The sequence below is a fragment of the Anopheles stephensi genome, chromosome 2 (assembly GCF_013141755.1).
Source record: "Anopheles stephensi strain Indian chromosome 2, UCI_ANSTEP_V1.0, whole genome shotgun sequence".
NCBI classification, from domain to species: domain Eukaryota; kingdom Metazoa; phylum Arthropoda; class Insecta; order Diptera; family Culicidae; genus Anopheles; species Anopheles stephensi.
The window spans coordinates 13,425,927-13,443,825 of record NC_050202.1 but is presented as its reverse complement, the minus strand read 5'-3'; the positions used below and the strand labels follow the sequence as shown (position 1 = coordinate 13,443,825).

The following is a 17,899-nucleotide window of genomic DNA, read 5'->3' as shown; positions in this document are numbered from 1 at the left end:
TGAATTATGATCGGTCAGCAGCGGCGGATTCACGAGCTGTGCACGGGATGGAGATGGATAGCCTTCAATGATGGGTTTTTTTTTTCGCTTCTAGGTCGCACAGACGCACGCAAACCAATGAAACAAGATTATCTGTGCTAGATAGGACATATTTCGTTGCGAATGGCTAGTGAAGCAAAATATTTTATGAGTCGCTTTTTTGGGATGTAAACGTAAAAGACCATGCGCCTCCATTGCTACAGTGGCAATAAAAATATTTTTTAAATATTTTTTATTAATTCATCTCCAATGTTTGCTAGTTGAATGGACATTTTTTACGTCAAAATGCATATATAACTAACAATTTTTTTAAAAATTCAACTCAAAATAGAAGCTTAAACCTTTCCCATTTCACAAATCCAAAATATCCACCGGGAACGTTACTTCCATGTGCGCCCTCGTTTTTCTACCGAACGTAAACAACACAATCCTTCCATAGTTTTTGGCTTCTACGAGAAACGCCGTAAATATGCCGCTCGCATAAATATTGTAAATTTTGGCGAACCCACTGGCCAAGTAAGTATCCCGAAGAAGATATTTCGGCGGTTCTGGGATTGCCGTGTACCGTCCCCTGAAGCCACGCCACGTAACGGGATCCTTTTGAGCGGGGATGATTTGTCTGGTACATCCCACACGCAAAAATGAGTGACGGTTGCTGCGTGCTCGCTTCTTTAAGCAAGGCGGCAAGATATTTCATCGAACGGATTGGAGTGGGGTTGCTTACGTCATAGGAAATTGAAATTCTGGCGTGCGATGGCATTGTTTCTGGTTTTCGTTTGCTGAGCTTTTTAAGGATGGCTTTATTGCAATGATAAAGCAAGTTAGGTGATTTTTAATTTCATTCATGGAATAATTTTAATGCAACTGATGGAAATTCAGCCTGAAAGCATTGATAAAGGTCTCTTAAAAGTAAGACAAAAGAAAGTAATCAGAATAAAATTAATAAAAATAAGAAATAGAATAGGAAACGAGAACAGAAAAGAAAAAACACTTAATGAACTTGATAAATATTCAAAGTAAATAAAATGAAAGGAAAAGCTAAGCAAATATAAAGTATACCAAGATGAGTGCAGCATTAAGTTACGAACTCAAAATGACAACAGACACGAATACTACAAAAAAGATAGCGATATTTGAAGTTAATTTACTAAACTAATAAAACAAAGGAAGACAAAATTAACATAAAAAAGAAGCACAAAAACTGATTTGAATTTAAACGTATAAACTTTTAAACAATAGTTCACTGTGTCAAATAGGCCACTTGTCAGCCGCAAGCACGAGTGCAACCCGCCATTTAATCGTCCGGCTTTAAAGCCACAAAACATTCCTTTACAAATCTATTCACCTTTCATCTCTGCTGTCCATCACACGTGCACTTTTCACGGGTTTGGAATGTAAAAACAACAGCAGCACACAAAAAAATAAGACTACTTTGACTTTGACTCGTTGCAAAACAATCCTCCAACCAAAACGAGTTGCGAGATGAGCTTGTTACCGACATCGTGTTTATAGCGCAGCTAGCGGACGTCCGAACCGGAAACATGACAGGAAGCGGAAACAACAATACAACAACAGTGGCAGCAACAGCCATCATACGTAGCGCGACCACCACCGGCTTTAGTTTCGTCCGTCATTTTTCGCCATTTCTTTCCCGTTTTTTCCTGGGGTGGAGGGTTGCAAACCCATTTTTATGCTTTCTGCTTGCGCACTGCTTCGCTCGCTGCCGCTTTATTATAACAAACGTCACTCATATCGGTATGGAGGAGGTATGCAAAAAACTGGGCGATTTCATACACCACACACCATATCGCCCTTCGGTTCCTCGGAGTGCAAAAGTGGATGGCCGACCCACCGATGTTAAACACATTACTCCGGTCTAGGATGCTCTGTCGTTCCTAGATTCGTCTCGTCGTCGGGGTTGGGACCTAAACCCCGGTGGGCGAGCGAGAGAGCACGGTGGCACAGTCAGGAACTGCAAAAAACAAATTGGCTTGTGCACTGTTTCTTGCTGATCCTTGTTGCTTTCCTGCTGGGGGACTCCCAGGACCGTGTCCGGTTCTAGCCTGAGTGGAGAATGAAAAATTTACTCATATTACCCTTCAGGTTTTCTAGCTTTTTCCTTCTTTTCTATGCCGCACTGTTGCGCTATTGCTGCCTTTTACCCCGTCGAGACAAGAAAAGGGAAAAGGGAAGGCTTGGCAGGGTTAAGAAGGCATTCAAACAGTCCAAACAAAACCTTCACTACAAAACCACCACACCACGCCCGATACCGGACCACCAGCCGCGAGGAATGGATGGAAAATTTATGTATTTAGGCTGTTTGCCTACTTTTTTTTCTCTCTCTCTCTCTCGAATCGGCTCTGGTTGATTTTAGGCCCCGGGAAAAAGAGGGGGAAAAAGTGGAACAAATAGCAAACCGGAAACAACCAACCCTACCGGCGCAAAGGGCGCCAACGGAGCGGGAAAACAAAACAACGAAACGGGCATCAACAAGAAAGCAAAGTTGTTTCGCAAAAATTGAACTCCCTGGGAGAGGGAGTCATTGCAGCTTTCGCTGAGCAGTGAAGAAGAAGCAGTAAGCTTACGAAACAACAAATAAAGCAAACGATCGTGGGACCTTCGTGGGAACAAACAAAACAGGAAGGAAGGAAAGAAGGAAAAAAGCGAGCAAAATCAACCTGAACTATCCCTTTAAAAAGGCAGCAAAACCTTATTGCCAAACAGGGAGGGAAGCTTGTATACAGGCTGGGACGTCATATTTCCATAAAGAAGCTGTCCGACAATCAGTGCCCCGTGATCGAACGCCCCGTGCTGAGTTGACGTGGACGGGCCAACATCATCTTATGCGCCTTCGATCCAACAGGGCAACACGAACAGATAATTGAGTTATCATCGGGGGGTTATGCTGGCGATAAATGTCGCGTTATGGTAGGGATGTTTTTCTTCCATGTTTTGGTTTTGTTTGCCTGCCTGCTGCTGCCTCGAAAGTTGCGCTTCCACTGCTGTGTTTCAATTTTGTTTTATGAGTTTCTTCATGCGGGCAATATATTTTGGCCGCAGGACATGATGCGATATTTATTCCAATAGTTGGCGTTTCGGAGGGTCTGCCATAGGCACTGTTGGGTGGGAAACGGTCATAAATCCCATTTTGCTGTGTTGGGCTTGGATTAAAAATTTCATATTACTCATCGTAAACCATATTGAAGTTTAGCAAGTGTTCCTTTCAGTCCGACTCATTCAAATGTTCATTTAAAAATCATTAATACGTTGAAAAAACGAGTAATAAAAAAACTCATCCAAAACGACATATTTATGCAGTTTTTAAGCTTGTATTTAATAATGATTAAATAATGATGATTACAAAACTACACTACATTAATTGAAGCAAATGTAACCGTGTATTTTGATTATAGTTTAATAATCAATAGCCATAAGAAATAGCCATCTCAACAACTTATCTCGCCCATAGTGCAACGGGCGACACGATTGGAACAACAACACATATTCGAACGATTCAAACGATGATACTTTTGCTATTTTATGTGCCCTGCTGATGTGTCTTTTGCACCCAAATATTTGGCACATGCTGACCTTTTTTTTTATTTATTTATCAACCATGTAGTATTGCCACTCATGAACTGCCCCTAGGTCCACCATTTTTCCTTCCAAAAATCCAATCCACGACGCAACAACGAAAAAATCCGTCCAAAAATAATGGTTCAAATCAATGATCTGCTGATGAAAGCTTAATGGAAAACCATTTATTGTTTTTCAAGTTTTTCCTTCTGAACGGGACAGGCAGGATAAAACTGTAGGAAGGGAGTTGCTGCTACTTTTGCTGTGCAGTACAAAATCGAATCGAAACGGGCTGCAAAATGGACGGTAATAAATTTGACCGATACGCTTGGCTGTGCTAGACGGCGCTTCGCTTGTCCCTTGCCTTGCATTGCCTTTTTCCAAAACACATACACACACAACACGCAGGAAATACCGGAAATTCCGAGAGAAAAGGGTTCAAAACAATTGACCTGTAATTACCTCGATAAAGCACGAAAAGGGAAGCAATATCCTTACATGAAGGGAGCGCTAGAGCATTTGGCTAGATTGGCTTAGCTGCCGTTTGGAAAACATTATGCCGTAACGTTCGTACGTTCGAGATTGAGATACTAATTCAATTGGAGTGAATTATTCAATCTCGTGTGCCGATGAGAAGTAGCAGCAGCAGCAGCAGCACTCTGGCGCCTGTTTCGATGAATGCTCAATAATTAAATGTTCGGCTCCCTTCGCTCGGCGTCGGGGATAAGATGTCGATGATTTGAAACCCGACTGAGGAAGGGAGGAATAATGAAGGGAAAACACATCGCACGACATGCACACAACACGTACTTCCTGTACGGTATGGGTCGCTTTTGTGCGTCCTTTTCACACACACATCCGCTTGCAAACATCGATGGAGGCGCCCAGCCTTCCGTGTGCGACACAAAGTAGAAAAGGGTGCTTGGAGTGGGGGAAAGGCAGCAACGGAAGATCTAGATCGAAAACAGCGTAAATGCAAAACCCCTTTTCGCTGGAATGCTGTAAATGAATAAATTATTTAATTGGAAGGAAGTTATCCCATTACAAAGGCCATCCATGACTCGGCCGGCGAATGAGAGAAAAGGTGTGCGAGTGTGCAAGGGGTAAACTTTAACTCAAACAGTCTGTGCATCCATATGCTGGGCCGGATTTTCCGAGTTCCGTTTGCCCAGTGCTAAATGCCAGCAAGCCAATCGGTTGTGCCCGATATCATCGGCCCGACCACGTCTTGTTCACACACACACACCGTTCCGTGGCTGTATGGAGAGAGATCGTTGATGAATTCGGATCTAATTGTTATGCCAACAGATCGTTTGTGCAAGACTTGTGCCGCTTCACACCTCACACTGCAAGTTGGATTGTGGTTTTGTAATTGCTTGTCATTTTCCATTTTCCCCCCAACTTTCCCAGATGCATCCGTACGGGTTCGATTTATAAATGCTGCCACATATTGATATTGAATTATCTTTAATGAATGGAGTGAACAGTTTATGCAGACGATTGCAATACAATTAGCCACGAGCCCTTGAGGTTTATTGCTCTTTTCAGACGTTTACTGGCCGGGTGGTGTGCATATTCAATGCGCCCGTTATGCTTTACTTGCAGATGGATCACCTTTGAATGCAGGAATCAATGTCGAATATATATTTTCAATTTAATTTTCTTCTTCTTTAAAGGTTTGTTTTTTAAACAAATTTTTATTCCTTGAAATCACGTAATACATGACACGAACAACACTGCTTGTTGGAGTTTGAAATCCGTAAAATCTCTCGCATGTACTGGACACATTATCCACAATCTAATTTCCTTTGAAACGAAATCCCTCTACCTACTGATACCTTTATACAGTACATTGAATAAGTTTAGGAGCATTAAGTTTGGGAGAGAAAACAATAATTTCAGAATAAAAATCAATGCTTTATACCAATGCGTATACTAAGCTCATATAGTATAAAACATAAAAAGGATGAAATACTGAAACACGTTTTGGATATTTTAATACACAAGTTTACGATTTATGTTTCACTAGAGAATAAAAATTCTTAAATTGTAAGAATCAACGTCGCTTTATGTTCAGTGTCAATCGAATGTTGTTTCAGTCCAATTTTGTATTTTTTTAGGATCGAAATTTTATTTAAAAATTTCAAGGATTTTTCATAAAAATTAACTTCGATTTTGTTAACCATTGTGTGATGAATTTTGATATGCTGTTTTTATTATTTTAATAGCATTAATTGCTATTATTGATATAAATTTGTTTTGTGTGGCTTTATTCAAAGAATTTTTCTCTTTTTTAATCATACTACCTCATTTTTAACAAGCCTTAAATCCAAAAAAACTTAAATTTAAAAAAAATTGACAAACTTAAGGGCTTCATTTTAATTTAATTTAATAATCGTATTGTTATGTTACACACTGTTCAATCATTTCCCCCATTACACGTGAACCCCTGGCAGAGTTGCCCCAGAGTCTAGGATCGTCCAACGTCCACCCGTTGGCGTTGTGCACCTTGTGTATTATTAATTTAACCGCATTATGAGCGGATTAGTGCCGGGTATTAGTGCTGCGGGCTAATTTTTTTTTTGCTCCTTCTCTTTCTACCGATTCCCTGTCCTTCGTTAACTTTCTTTCGGGGGGTTTTGAGTGTCTCCACTCTGGACATCATCATCGGTGACGCTACCGACGTAGTAGTGCTATCGAATTTTATTTCTACTCTGTTGGCGACCTTCTTGACTACTAGATGGTACAAACACGCACACCGTCTCCAAGGTGATGTAGTAACGAACGAGAAAAACAAACAGTCGTCACCGTCGTTGGAAAAGATTGTTTTTCTAGCCACCGGGTCCCCTGAACCCCAACTAGAAGTAGAAGGTGGGTCGTTCGGGAAAAAAAGGCGCTTCGACGACCGGTGCTGAACTCTCCGGATTTTACCGGAAGCGGTGATGGTAACTCGAATACGCGGCGAGACCATATCAGCACACCAGCTCGTCGTCTAATTCCTGTAATCCAATAAATAGCTTATGGCACCTTTTACTGTCTGTAATCGAGTTTTCTCTAACGGTTTCCGGCGTTTTCCCTTTTCGTTACAGAGCATGACGATTCAACGAGCGGCGATTCCATAAAGCTCCCCCACCTGGAAGAGTTCCCCACCCTCTCCGTCTGCCCTTCTCCCGCAGTACCCGGAGTTTGGTAGCAGCAGTGCAGGAAGGATAGGTTGGAAGTTCCTTCTTCGTTCCAATAAAACGCTACTCCGCCCCCGCCAGGTGTGTCGACGGGAAGTCGTCCATAACGACGGAGGCCTTATATCGGCAATCAATTCTGCAGACGGGCAGAAGACGACGAAAAAGAAGAAGAAGATATCATCCCGGTGGAGACCTGTGTACCCTCCCGAACATCATGGCGCAAGAAGAACACGTGATTGGTAGAAAAACATCCCGCGGCCATCCCCGAAGAACGATGCTTACCCTCTCGATAGGCATTGCCGTTGTGATGGTGATGGTGGGCACGGTTGTCGTATTCCCAGCGGAAGCCGCAGGACTCACAAACTGTCCACCCGGGTGCCAGTGTGACGATGACAACCTGGTGGTGACCTGCGGCGAGGGACAGCTGGACGTGCTACCGATCGTACTGAATCCCTCCATCCAACGACTAGTCATCAAGAACAATAAGATCAAAACGATCGATTCGTCGATGCAGTTCTACGCTGATCTTACCTTCCTGGATCTTAGCTACAACCATCTGTTCAATATGCCACCACGCACCTTCGCTTACCAGCGCAAGCTTACCGAGCTCCATCTGAACCACAACAAGGTGGGTTCGATCACCAACAAAACGTTCGTCGGATTGATAGCCCTGACGGTGCTTAATCTGCGTGGAAACTTCCTGGACGAGCTGCCGGAAGGAGTGTTCTCGGGAGTTCCTAAGCTCGAGGAGCTAAATCTCGGTCAGAACCGAATCGCCAAGATAGACCCGAAAGCTTTCGTGGGGTTGAATAACTTGCGCGTACTGTATCTGGACGATAACACAATCAGCAGTGTGCCATCGCCAGCGTTAGCTCCGCTGCGTGCTCTCGGTGAGCTGTACATCGGCTTAAACTCGTTCGCTTCCATCCCGAAGGAAGCGTTCGCCATGCTGCCGGGTCTTAGCCGACTCGACCTGGACGGTGCTGCCTTGCTGAACGTTACACGCGACAGTTTCCGCGGATTGGAGCGTCTGCGTGCGCTCGACCTCTCCGACAATCGACTGAGTCGCATCCCGACGGCGGAGCTGGCAGTTCTCGAGCGACTGGAGGAACTAGCGCTTGGGCAGAATGATTTTGAAAGTATACCGGCAAACGCATTCGCCGGCCTGAGCAATCTCCGGCTATTGGACATATCAGGATCGTTGAAGTTGACCCGAATTGAGAGTGGAGCATTTGCACAGAACACAAACCTTGAGGAGATTGTTATTGCGTCTAATAAGGCGCTGACAGATATTCAGGAGGGAGCTCTGAGTGGGTTACCACATCTGCGGCGCATCGTACTGAAGGATAATGCGCTATCGACGCTTACCGATGGGATGCTGTCATGGAACGAGCTGGTCGAGCTGGATCTCTCAGAGAACCCACTGCTCTGTGACTGTCAGATACTGTGGCTACGGAATCTACTCGTGAGCAGAAGCAATGTGACGGCAGCGGGTCATTCTACAACCCAACAGATTCCGGTCGTCTGTGCCGCTCCGGATCGGTTACGTGATCAAGTTCTTCAGAGTCTCTCGCCGGAACTGCTCGGCTGCACCCATCCTGACCGTCAACAGCAAGCCATCATCTGTGTGGTGTTGGTCAGTGCGGCCGCTATTCTCACCGCACTCGCGCTCGTCATCTACAAGTGTCGCCGACGGATCCAGGAGGTAGTGAAGGGTAGCTGGGGTAGCAATGGCATCGGACGGAAGGAGCGCGAGTATCAGAAGACGTTTTCCGAGGAGGACTACTCCGCGCGCCATCCCCATCCAGGGCCACCGGGCGGTGGGCTTGCCATTCATCCGACCACGCTGAACAACTACCAAATCAACAACCACCATCACCACTCGCATGGCATCCGGCACATTCCGGTCACGGAACTATAGCTAGAGGCTCCCCCTCCGCCACCTCGGAGGGGAGGTCCACCAGCAGGTAATGGTGGCGTCTTTGTTGGCGGTCAGCAGACGTCCGCCACCAGCTTCCTTCAGCTCAGCCAGGATCATCTTACCGCCGCCGCTGGTCAGCCATCACAGCAGCATACTGCCATCCAGCCGGGCATGAAACTGTTCCCCAACTACACACCACCGATTCCACCGCACCACCACAACGGCAACAACGGTCTGGCGGATGGGAACGGGCCGGCCAACCATCACTACCACCAGATAACCTACCAGACGCAAACACTCGCACCGTTGCGGCTCAATCAGGAGCACTTCCTGCCGCACGGTGCCAACAAAACGAACACGGTCAGTGCGTCCGCAGTCAATCAGCCGCGGTCTCTGCACTCCAAATATCAAACCCACCATCACCATGTGCACCAGCACCACCATCAGCACAGCCCGGGCGCGGCCTATTCGATGCAGCCGGTCGGTGGAAACGTGTCGCCCGGGCCGCACAGCTACTCGCCCGACGCACAGCTGCATCATCATCATCACCATCATCATCCGCACCAGCAGCAGCCGCCGCCGCCCCATCATCATCTCCAGCATCGCGACGATATGTCCGACCGGGAGGATGATGAAGATGACACGCTGGATGTGAACGATGGGGAGGAGTGTGGCAGTGGTCAGAGTGAGGCCACCTCCCCGCCACAAAGTCCCCTGTCGCCCGTCCCACCTGAGCTGCCCATCCGGAACGGGCTGTTGGTGGCGGCCAGCACGCTGAACCACATCAACAACAACAACAGCAGCAGTAGCAGCTGCAACGGCCCCATGATGATGGTGGGTACAGATCGCATCAGGACACCGCCATCACCGCCCGCCACACCACCACCCCCGTCCTCCGCCATCAGCACCGGTGCCACGCTCGGTAATGGCCGCAAGACCCTGTCGGTGGCACGGCACTATCACTAGGTTTTAAGCACAAGGAGAGAAGATATTAGACGTGGGCGATAGACTGGACTTACTTCTTGACATTCGTAGTTGGGGTGTTGTGATGGACGGGGTCGTTTCTTTTTTCGCTTTCGTTTTTGGCGTGCTGTACAGTAGATAGACTTAGTGCTAATTTGAATTTGAAGATTGCGGTACCGAGTGAGGCGAACCAAACACAACTCAAGCGGCTAGGAGCGGGTTTGGGAATGCGTTAGGTTTATTCCTAGTCACAGGACCGGGGACACAGTTTGTCACACGGTTCATCATGGTATTGGTATGATACTTTTCACTATCGGCTCTCCTCTGTGTGGTGGTTGAAATGAGTTGCTGAAAGGATTGGGCGCACGTGTCTCATTGCTTAGGGATTATTCTTCTACTTAGCGACTGATGCAGTTAATCGCTTAATGTTGCGCCGTTTTTAACGTTTTAACACATTTTTTCTAGGATTAATCAAAATCGAGAATGAAGTATCTGTTCCTTTCTTTGCTTAAAATCTAAAAGTTTAAAGCTTTCCTTCAACTTAGATTTAAATTCTTATTTCAACTGTGAGTTTAAACTTAAATTTAAATTTGTCAGTACAACTTCATTATCGGCTTATGTTATCATCAACTTTATTAATAGACTTATCATTCCCACAATTAACAGAAAATTTATTGATTATACTGGCAGCTTCATTACCCTCTTTTTTAATAGTTGGTGCCTCTTTTCTCTCCTTTATTCTCTATTTTTTGTACCTCTTTTCTTTGTTTATTTTATTTCTGATGTTTAAATTATATTTTACAAATTTTGCCACCTTTTTGATTGTTGATATCCTAGTTTCCGAAAAAATTTTTGGTAATAATTTTATTTTTATTTTATCGTGATGAATTTTCCAACTGTTGTTTGCTTGTTTTTGTATCAAAACTTAATTTCTTTTCCTATGACACTTATTTGAAGTATTGATTTCTTATCGTTTACTACATTTTCTTATAAATTCTTGTATCTTGCCTAAGTTTTCTCATACCTTAAGACTCTTTATATATTATTCACTTCAAATTTACCATGGCTAGCATCTTCTTTAAGATAAGAGCAATGAGACAGCCATGTGTGCGCTGCCTTCCATCACCTCAAAACAAGCCTAATCGAAATTTGCCGCCTTCTAAAAAACCCCCTTAATGTACAACAATCTTTGTCCTGTTTCCTGTCCACGAGCGCCCGTGTATATCCTGTTTCCTGTGTAGCAAATCGTATCGAATTAATGCCGTTCGACGCACACTCTCACACACGCGCATATGGTGGGCAAAAACACCGGTGAAAAGCGAGGTTTCCACCTGGAAACGAATGATTGCGAACGTTTAGATACTGTGTGTGTGTTTCGCGAAATGAGGCTTCGGCACTGTGCGGACACACGACGTCCGGACGTCGTCAATGTTTTCTGTCTCTGCCAGCCAACCGTTTTCCGGAGGAACGCAAAAGCGTAGAACAGGCAAATGGTAATGGCACGAGGTCGGTCGACAGGAAATGTTGTTTAATTAAATTAATGGCCGGAATAATGTCGGTGACATCCGGTTTTCGTTCGGGTGCGTTCGCTCGCGGCTGCGGAAGAAAGGGATTTAGAGCGTCAGAAGGACGGTTGGTTGGTTGGTTGTGACCGCGGGAAGTGTTTATTGATTTAGTTGATGAACACAACTGTACCACACTTTTGCTACTAATGGGGGAGATGGGGGATTTTTCCCTCCCTCCTTTCATTTTTGCCTCCTTACTGCGGTTGCCACGCATTGGAGTGAAAGATGTTCCTCATAAGTCTAATTTTGTAAGGGAAAAGCGGCTCCACAAACTACCCGGTTGTTTGAGGGGGAAAAATGCGAAAATTAGGCTGCCTCAGGGCTTCCAGCTGCTTCTAGGAAAACTTCCCAGACCCAGTGCTACTCCAACCACACCCGATCCTTTCAATAGCCGTTCTTTCCCGGGAATCAAAGATAGAGGAAAAAGAGCATCAAAAACTGAGCCTTTTTCGTCACTTCGCAATCAATGATTCCGTCGACAAAATGATTGAAGGCGTGATGAGGCGTCGTCGTCGTACAGCAGAATGACCCAAGAGGCTGTTTGACATTTATTGGCGCAAAAGGAAACATCCTTCGCTCCTATTTTTATAGCTCGTTTGGTTAGCCATTAGCTCGAACCATAATTGTAATTAAACAAACCACTAAGAAAACATTCTTCCATTTTTGTGGGGGGAAATCGGCCTTTGCTTCCATCGAGTATTTAGTGAGGAATTTTGTTATCTTTCCTTACGGTTAAATTGTTAACTTCAAAGACATGTCTGTCCCATATAATGAGATACAATATTTACTTTCTTCTGGATGGGTCAAAATCAATATCATTTTCTGTATATTTTCTTTACCGTCTCTTTAGATCTCTTTCAAAAGAGCACAAACATTCAAATGAGTTGGCCGTATTTTAGTTTTTTGCTTCTTTCTACGAAGACACGAGACACATTTGCTAATGTGCTGCTTCAAGAAGGAATCGTCCCCCCTAGTCGAAAGCTTCCCCTTTTTCTTATTGATGATGGCTTGCCCGGGTGAAAGGAAACTGCTGCTGCGGAATGATGTTTTGGGGCGTGAAATCGTTGCCTTTCGCCATCTTTTGACCCTACCGAGCGACCTATAGCGATCAGCGGCACTCATCAATCGCGCTGCGGAAAGTAGGGCTCACGATCTGACCCTGACCGATGACGGTGTGGTAGCACGCTGACGATGGCCGGGTGCCATGCGCTACAGCAATTAGCCGCCCGGGAGTAGTCCGGGGCGAATGAGGCTACAAATTGGCGCAGCCAGCCAGCCGTTGGGGAGAGTTATCTTGCAAGCCTCTCCTTCAGGGAGCAAACCGATCGATTACGAACCTCCGCGGCGGTGTCATGTGCCGGATATAGTTTGCTGCTGCTGCTGCTGCCACCATCCAAACCATTATAGGTCATTGTTGAAGTTCCCGCGAGGGTTTTTCTTGTGCGCTTGTTCGTGGAAATCGACAACTCGTGTGTTTGTGCCAGTACTTTTAATAGAACCATCAATCATACTCACACAACAGCAGCAGCAGCCGAGTCGCCTAACTCCACCGGGAGAGGAGTCACATAATAAAGCGTCCCGAATGAATGATGCTGCTGCTCTAGATTCTTCAACACCAAATAGCGACCAGGGAAAAGCTTCGCCAGTCCTGTATCTACAACTTCGAAATTTCGTAATTGATTGCGAATGTGAAATGAATGTGCTTTTGGTGAATGAATTTCACGCCTAATCAGCTCCAACTCTCGCCGGAGAGTAGTAGTCATCGCGAAAGCGAGCTCTGAAGTCTGGTGGAGATATAGAGCCAACGAGACATTTGGTGGGATTTTAATTTTCCTGAGAGGCTACCATCACTGTAATTAATGCCGGTTTTAGAAACCTCCCAAAACGCAAATCAGAATCCTTAACTACACCACACATTTCGAAAATTGCATGATATTTTCGAGCTGAAGCTGAGAGAGCTCAATACAGTCCGCTTTTACCGATGGGGGAGCCTTCATTTTGGGAGTGTCTAATTAGCCAGAGCTGTCTAATTAATTCGCCTGATGAAGAGAGAAGACATCTTGGTTACAGTGTTTCCTTCTAAATCTTAATCCCTGCTTAGTAAGCTGGGACTACCAGCATCACCAATGCCGTAAGGATATCCTGAGCTCCGAATCTCTGTCCCCTATTGTGGGCCTTCCAAACAGAGAGGTTTTTATCCCACTGCTTTCGTGGTTAAGTTTGCAGTTAACCGCAGGCTACAATCTGGCAATCGATGCCTTGTAAACCGGAATGCAAAACTCTGGAGCGAAGAAGCGGACAGTTTTCTTACTTCCACATCAAAGCGAAATTTTCAGCCGACAGCCCCCGGGTTCTCAAGAATTCTTGCAGGCATGGACGCAGCTTAAAGGAGAAAAAAAGGGTGAAAATAATTAAACCATTTAAAGTTTAAATTGAATCGCCTTAGGTAGGGAGGTTGCATTTTATAGCCAACTATTCCCGGTTGCCCCATCCAGGAAAGGCTTCAGGAATCCTCGGAGGGTCTTTGTGAGAAAGGTGAAAAAAACGCTAAGTGTAACGCATAATGACACTTAACAGTCACGTCGTCGTCGTCGCCGTCATTCTACCTGGTGATGGCCCGCTTCTTTACCCCTTCTTAGGACAAATATGGGAATGGGGAGCGGGAGTCCAGTCGCGGGATGCATCAATTTGAATTCTGGCCCGCAAGGGAAATTATAATTATGTCATAAAACCGGCACTACAACAGTGGAGACTCCCGCAAAGGGTCAACCAGTTCCGAAACGGAAAGCGTCGTAAGATCGTAAAGCAAACTGTTGTTGCGTAGGGGAGCAAATGAAGATGATAGTTAAAAGAATAACATAATCGAGGTGAAAATGAAAAATGGCATTCGAAACAAAAAGGAAGAAAATCACCCCCGTTCCTGTTCCCCCGAACATCTAACCTTGGCCGCCAAAATGCAATCATAATGAGTGTGTAACGAGAGTGTGTGTAAGGGAGATGGAGATGTAATTAAATTAAATTATATTTGAACCGACCACGCGACTCGCTGTATATCTTCAGCCGATGGAAACGACAACACCACCCCCAGAGAAGAACCGGACAGCTTGCAGGCAGGCAGGAAGTGAGATTTTGTGTAAGGGAGGCCTAAAAAATTGAATTTAAAACGAAACAAAATTACCCAACTTTTTGTCCGGGCCGCTCCGGGAAACTCCCCGCTCACGGAATGATCACGGTTGATGATGATGATGAGGAAGTGTAGAGCAGCGTTGGCTGGATGGTGGTCATAAAAGTAAGCATAGATTAGACCGCGGGGTGAGAATAAATGTTCAAGAAGAGGCAATAAAATAATGGTCCATCGAGCGGGAGTTGTGCGAAAGGTCTAAATGTGAACGTGGTGAACAGAGAGCCCCCACAGAAAACAACAATGATGGTGGTAATAAAGTGAAAATTGAATGATAATATACAAAACAACCCCCTCGGACGCGAACGAACCTAGTAGAGGTAGTAGTGGTAGTGGTGAGGAGGAAGAACAGTAAGACAAACTTCAACTTAAAAAGCAATATTTCTTCTACAGAAAACAAAAACGAAAGCACACTGAATATTATTATCTACTCGTTGTTGAGGCGGTTGAGCAATTGTAGAAAGAGTGGGGAAAAACGTTAGCACCCTTAAAACGAAAATTACTACAATTTCACACTCATTTCTCAACTCTCTTTCGCTAAAGTGATAAAACAAAGCTGATACTGTTACTATCAAACACGAAAGCAAACACCTGCAATCTAGTGAAATGGATTTGTGTACTGTGTTCTAAAGGGAAGTGCGTGGATAAGATAAGGCACCCAAACACCCGAACCCGATTAAATGTGTAAAAAGAAGAGGGGAAAGCCCTCGTGCGAGAGAGAGAGAGAACAAAAAAACCTGGAAACACGAGGGGGGTATTTTAATCTATAAAGAAGAAGAAGCAACTCGTAAAACATGCCACAAACCAGTCATAAGAAAATATGAAACTGATTCAACAAAATCGGGAAGAAAATGTAGTGCGTGTAAATAGATAGCAAACACAAGCAAAGTAAAAGAGAGAAAAAAGGAGAAGGGAGAAAATAGTTAATGAAAACACTAGAAATCGAGAAAAACGGAAGATAAAACAACAGAAGAAAACAAAAAATCACAACAAATTGATGTTAAAACGTGTGTACATAGCGATATTAGCGTTTAAAAATTCACTTACAGCCGTTCACTAAGTCTGTGTGTGTGTGTGTGTTTTTCGAGTACAGTGAGATGATAATGAAGTAGCCGGTGGGAATTGTTTAACAAAGCAAAAGAGGAATTAAAAAGTCTTAGAACTAATATCATGAGAGAAGAAAAACGATTCCTAGCGAAGTGGAAGTGGAAGTATCAAACCGAAATCAATCGTGAGAGAAGGCCGTGTGGTATGTTGTTATCAATTTTAAAGTAAAGAAAGCAAAGAAAAACAAAAGGAGTAAAAAATATGAAAAACAAATACCTATACCATAGTTAGTGAAAAAAAAGAAAACCGGAAGAAGAAGGAGCAAATGATCGTGTATAAAAAGAAAGTAAGGGGTTTAAATGCGGAAAACTAATTGATTTAAAATATAAGTGTGAAGAAAAGCGTATTACAAGCTGAAAGTCTTGAGAAGAAAATAGAAAAAAGCGTAAAACTTTTGCAAAACATGAAAACAAATTTGCTGGATAGAATAGGGAAAGAAAAACAACAAAACAAAACAAAATCAAACCAAACCTTATCGTGATTTTGTTTTTTCGTTAACACACACTTCAAACGGAAGTGATTATGGACTTGATGTACGGAACTCGCAAAAACCCCCGATTCAATGTTGTACATATTGATTAGCAGCAAACTTCTTTACAGCAGCAACGCTAACCCCCGTCAAGTCCAGAGCCGTGCCACGTACGGGATTTAGTGGGTTTAGGAATTACATATAGGGTTCCCGAACACACTTGGTAGAAAACTTCGTAAACAAATCGAGATGGGAAAGGGTGGAAAATGCGCGAAACATGCGAACTGTAACCAATACCAATACACAAGAGCAAACAAAGTAAGAACCGAGAAAAAAAACTGATGGAAAATAAACGAATAATTTTTCATTAAAAATAAAACCCCCCTGTGTGTGTGTTTTTGCTTAATATTTAGCGATAAATATCACATTTTAAACAATTTTCGTTATGGAAATATTTTCCTCTTTGATATGTCTTTATTAAAATAATTTAAAAAGATCCGTATTTAACTGATATCACATTAAAATTGTTTGAAAATCCGAAAAGATCACAGAAAGAACGAGAAAGCGTTTTCATCCGCTCCGTCACGGCGTCAGTCGAACGAAAATCGCTTCTCTAAAACGGGCGTTTCTCGATTCTCGGGTAACAGGAGATCATCCAAATCAGGAGGTTACATCTCTCTACCAGCCAAGGATACCAGCTGGAGAATATAATATACGTTTCCCTTTCACTCGTGTAGCATTTAGCCTTTGCTAATAAGCTCCATCTCTTTCTGGCCTCTCACTACCGGCGACAGGAGAGGATGTTCGAAATTTGATCTGGAAGGAAAAAAAAACATTTTCCGACTCGAAAACGGCTGTCAGTTTCATCGAAGAATTTGATCTGCGCTAACAGGAGAGCATCCAAATTAGGAGGTAACGAGATCGCAGTAGCAGCTGCTGCTCGATTTTCACTCTCTCTCCTTCATACTAATTAGTGGGATCCTGATCTGATTAGGAGAAACTGGTTTGTCGAGCTGTATCCGCTCAAAATACGAAACACGGGTAACAGGAGAGCATCCACCAAGGAGATATCGCCTATCGCTTGCTACTGATAGTGCCGTCCCGCTCCTGCACATTATCAAGCGATACACTGAGTGGAAGCAGAAAACGCTTCTTTCACTCTTTCATTCGTTTGATCGATAGGGGAAAGTGATCGTTTAGTGTGTAGGTGGACTAGCGATAAAGAGGATAACACTGCCATCTCTTTCACTCGCGTTATCATCGGAAGAAAGCTCTCATCCTTGTCGGCGATCGCTACAGTGCAAGCCATAAATGTAGGATCTGTAAATTTTATTTGTTTACATCAAAATTTTTTAGGAAAATTTATTAAAAATTTGTAAGCATATTAGAATTATTCCCAAATCCCCTTTATGTGAAAAAATATCAAAATAATTTATTCTGATCAGGACAATAAATTCAATTCATTGCTTTTATTGAGTTTTATTATATTTCATTAAACAACAAGTTAGTTTTTCCCATTGCTACTGCTGACATTTAGCCATCTTTCAAGAAAATTCTGTTTTTTTTTTTCGAAAACTAACCTCGTCCTTCGGGACATTCCACGTATCAAACCAGTTTTTGATGTCCTCTTATGACGCTAACTTGAATTTCGGACGGAAAGGGTACATAGCCAGAATATTGAAAAACGGTGAGTGATGTAACATTTTCGATAAAATCGTTTTCAGCGATCTATTCAACATGCACAATTGAGCTGAAACGCTTTAAAATTATGTTGTTGTACTAAAGTATACTTTACAGGTTTTGTACCGAACTCGAAACTATGACGAGTGATTCCTTACATGAAGGCAAGCACTTGCTACGTTTAATCATACATAAATAGAGTAATTAATTTTTTTA

The 17,899-nt window shown here is 43.7% G+C and overlaps 2 protein-coding genes across 4 annotated transcripts in view; both read left to right on the top strand.

Moving 5' to 3' along the window:
- LOC118504128 (insulin-like growth factor-binding protein complex acid labile subunit) overlaps positions 1–16,208 on the top strand; it is a 200,600-nt gene extending 184,392 nt beyond the window's left edge. For 2 of the 3 annotated variants that reach the window (XM_036038215.1, XM_036038216.1), the window contains one exon: positions 6,705–8,757. In XM_036038215.1, the coding sequence (XP_035894108.1) occupies positions 7,012–8,718 (1,707 nt within the window). In that variant the 5' untranslated portion in view covers positions 6,705–7,011 and the 3' untranslated portion in view covers positions 8,719–8,757. Of the gene's footprint in view, positions 1–6,704 lie in introns of all 3 variants that reach the window. The other variant, XM_036038217.1, reaches the window with a different exon arrangement.
- On the top strand, positions 8,719–16,382 carry LOC118504129 (SKI family transcriptional corepressor 2; the record flags this gene model as incomplete). Its single annotated transcript, XM_036038218.1, has 1 exon — positions 8,719–16,382. A coding segment is annotated over one exon (966 nt), but the record flags the coding sequence as incomplete, so codon positions are not given.
- Positions 16,383–17,899: the final 1,517 nt, after the last annotated feature.